Here is a 3,477-nt window from a genome sequence, read left to right as displayed (position 1 = left end):
AACATAGCCTAGCTAAAACATAGACTTCAACTAGCATAATATATCGCAGACTAAGTTAATCCTCTCGACGTACATAAGAGTCAGTCTTATGCGAACACTAACTACTATAACTAATTTAACTCGATCGATCATGCTGCTGGGGCATAATCGTAATCTCCATCGTCATCATCTCCATCTCCTTCTAGTCTAGCCGATGGCACATAGTCATAGCCACAATCATCACCATTGTCTTCATTCACGTTGCTCATGCACCACCATGGTCCAATTGTCTTGCTAACATGAGCCATTTTCTTGAAGACGGGCTAGCTGGCTATATTTAATGAAATTTAGCCTTATGTATTGAGTATATGAAAAACGAGAAACATAAACAACCATATTTATAGGCATACAAAGTTGAGTTTGTTCCTTTTTAGAACACATCAATCCATGACTCCATGAGCATAAGTGTGTAGTTTTAAGCAGATGGTGTGCCTACATGTACACATAGACCATATTGACACCCATGTGAAAAAACTCAAGTGACACGTCAGCAGCGTACAAGTAGTATAGCTGTATGTACTGGCTGTGAAGCATGTGCTTATAACCTTCTTGTTGCAGGTAGGGTCGATACTTAATGGCTGAATAGGAATGAAGCACCAATGATCAAGCCAAAATTTGTTCTTTTTCTTTTTGCAAGTCAATAGTGTTCTTCTATATTATATTAAAAAAAAAAAAAAAAAAAAAATCAAACTCTCATTTTTTTTAAGGTTAAGAAAGTAATCAGCTGTTATTAACGTAACGAGTAGTAATAAAGATCGAAATACATATTTTTCATCCAATTAGATACATAAGTAGATAATAATGAAATGATTTTGTAGTAAAAGTGGAGTCATAAATCAATCAATGTATGAGCAGAAACAATTAGGAGAACTATGGAGTTCAACAGAACGAACATGTCTCTATATGCTTCAATACAAAAACACCACCAAACGTTACATCCTTCAAATTCATGCTTTCATGCTTCGAAATTCACTCGTAAACAACAAAAACCTTCTCGCCAAATTCATCGCCACATGTTCGTCTATAGCAATTCAACGATTAAACACCTCAGGACATGTTTCAGCCGGTCTAATTCGTCATGCACGCAAAGTGTTCGATCATATGCCTGAGAGAGAAGACACATTTATCAGCAACACAATGATGAGAGCTCATCTGGGTATTCATCAGTACGACGAATGTTTATGTTTGTACAAAGAGTTGAGAAGAAATGATGGCTATAAACCTGATGGTTATACGTTTCTTACATTGGCGAAAATGTGTACGAATTTGGATGTGTTGGGAGGTCAGCAAGTGCATGATCATGTTGTTAAAGAAGGTTTCGGACGTAATTTGTACGTGTTGACGTCGTTGGTTGATATGTACGCGAAGTTAGGACGAATGGAGTGTGCCAAGAAAGTGTTTGATGAAATGCCTGATAGAAGTCAAGTTTCTTGGACGGCTTTAGTTGGCGGGTATGCAAAGTGTGGAAATATTGATAATGCGAAGATGTTTTTCGGTCAGATGCCTGAGAAGGATACCGCTGCATATAATGCAATGATTGATGCGTATGTCAAGGTCGGAGATATGGGTCATGCTAGTAGTTTATTTAATGAGATGGTAGAAAAAAACGTTGTGTCGTGGACTAGTATGGTTGACGGTTATTGTAGTCATGGCGATGTAGTCACGGCTAGGGCGTTTTTCGATACTATGCCTGTAAGAAATTTAGTATCATGGAATGCTATGATTAAAGGTTATTACCAGAATAAACAACCAAACGAGGCGTTAAATTTGTTTCAACGATTACAAGCAGAAGCATCACTTGAACCTGATAATGTGACAATTGTTAGTGTTCTTCCTGCGATTGCTGATTTGGGAGCGTTGGATTTGGGTAACTGGGTTCACGAGTTTATTATAAGAAAGAAGATGAATAAAGCAACCAATGTTTGCACTGCACTAGTCGATATGTATGCTAAATGTGGTGAATTTGTAAAAGCCAGAAAAGTATTTGACTCGTTGGTTGTAAAAGAGACTGCTACTTGGAATGCTTTGATACATGGTTTAGCGGTTAACGGATACGGTAAAGAAGCGATAAATGTGTTCTTAGATATGAAAAAAAGTGGAAACAAACCTAATGAAATAACCATGACTGCAGTTTTATCTGCGTGTAACCATAGTGGGTTAGTTAACGAGGGTAAAAAATGGTTTAAGAAAATGGAAGAGTTTGGAATTAGTCCAAAAGTTGAACATTACGGTTGCATGATTGATCTTTTGGGCAGAGCAGGGTATTTAGAGGAAGCAGAAACGGTTATGGATAGTATGCCATTTGAAGTTAACGATATTATATTAAGTTCTTTTTTATCGGCGTGTAATTATGCTAAAGATGTTGAACGGGCTGAGAGGATTTTGAACAAAACTTATGGAAAGGCGTGTAATGACGGGAATTATATCACGTTAAGGAATTTGTATGCTACGGATAAGAGATGGGTTGATGTGGAACAAGTGCAGGGTTTGATGAGGATTAAAAAAGCGAAAAAAGAAGTCGGGTGTAGTGTGATTGAGGCCGGTGGTAAAATGTGGGGGTTTGCGTCAGGGGACAGGTGGCACCCTCAATGGCGGGGTATAAATTCGACGTTGGAGATGTTATTGATTCACATGAAGAAAGCATATTTGACTAATGTGGACCTTTGATTGTTAACTTTTTTATGATGTTTGTATATTTTGATCTCTAATGTCTTCACTTAACGTGTTTGAAGTTGTCGAAAATGTCATTGCTAATTGCAGTGGTGATACTGGCCAAAACAGGTTTGTGTTGGAAGCAATCATCATTTATGCGGGTAAAAATGCGACAGATTGATTACAGTAGTAACGATTAATGATTACTATTTACTAGTATGTTACAAAACAATATAAGTTTTATTCATTGAATTTAGACTCTGGACAACTTTTAAACCGTTCAAATTGTTCATGTTTTGGTTAGATTTCCAGTTTTGACCTGGTTGACCTGAAAAACTATCCAAAAGGGATCATAAGTAAATGGGTCAAAGTTGTCACTCTTCCACCTAAACCTTAAAGCTTATTGTGCAGAAAGTAAGTTAGTTTTGCTACAGTAATCCAAACACTAGCTTGTAAAAGTTGTAGCTTTCTAATTTATATTGTTGGCATCTGCTACAGTAATCCATTAGCTTAATCACTGCTGTAAAAACCCCAATTTTCTAAAAGCCATTTAATTAATCGGTCAACGTCGAATGATGGGTCAAAATCGAATTTGGTAATCAAAGTCCGTCAAAGTTGGTCAACATGTTAATATAAATTTAAATTAGAACTTTTGAGTTTTGAACAAAATAAATAACTTTAGACAATTATTTAAAGTGTATATTTATAATTATGATTTTCTTCTATATTTACGCATATCATTATTGAATTTATATTTAAATGTATAAAGTACAATCCGATTAATAC

The 3,477-nt window shown here is 36.1% G+C and overlaps 1 protein-coding gene across 1 annotated transcript; it reads left to right on the top strand.

Annotated features, from left to right (window-relative positions):
* Positions 1–816: 816 nt before the first annotated feature.
* LOC139872935 (pentatricopeptide repeat-containing protein At2g44880) lies at positions 817–2,948 on the top strand. The gene has a single exon (XM_071860872.1). It carries the CDS (start codon positions 883–885, stop codon positions 2,704–2,706), a length of 1,824 nt encoding a protein of 607 aa, XP_071716973.1. The 5' UTR covers positions 817–882; the 3' UTR covers positions 2,707–2,948.
* The last annotated feature ends 529 nt before the right edge of the window (positions 2,949–3,477 follow it).

The sequence above is a fragment of the Rutidosis leptorrhynchoides genome, chromosome 10 (genome assembly GCF_046630445.1).
Source record: "Rutidosis leptorrhynchoides isolate AG116_Rl617_1_P2 chromosome 10, CSIRO_AGI_Rlap_v1, whole genome shotgun sequence".
Classification (NCBI taxonomy): Eukaryota; Viridiplantae; Streptophyta; class Magnoliopsida; order Asterales; family Asteraceae; genus Rutidosis; species Rutidosis leptorrhynchoides.
This window is presented reverse-complemented; position numbering and strand designations above follow the sequence as displayed.

Coding starts and splice junctions, on each gene's coding strand:
- LOC139872935 (XM_071860872.1), top strand. CDS start 883: ATGTATGAGCAGAAACAATTAGGAGAACTATGGAGTTCAACAGAACGA.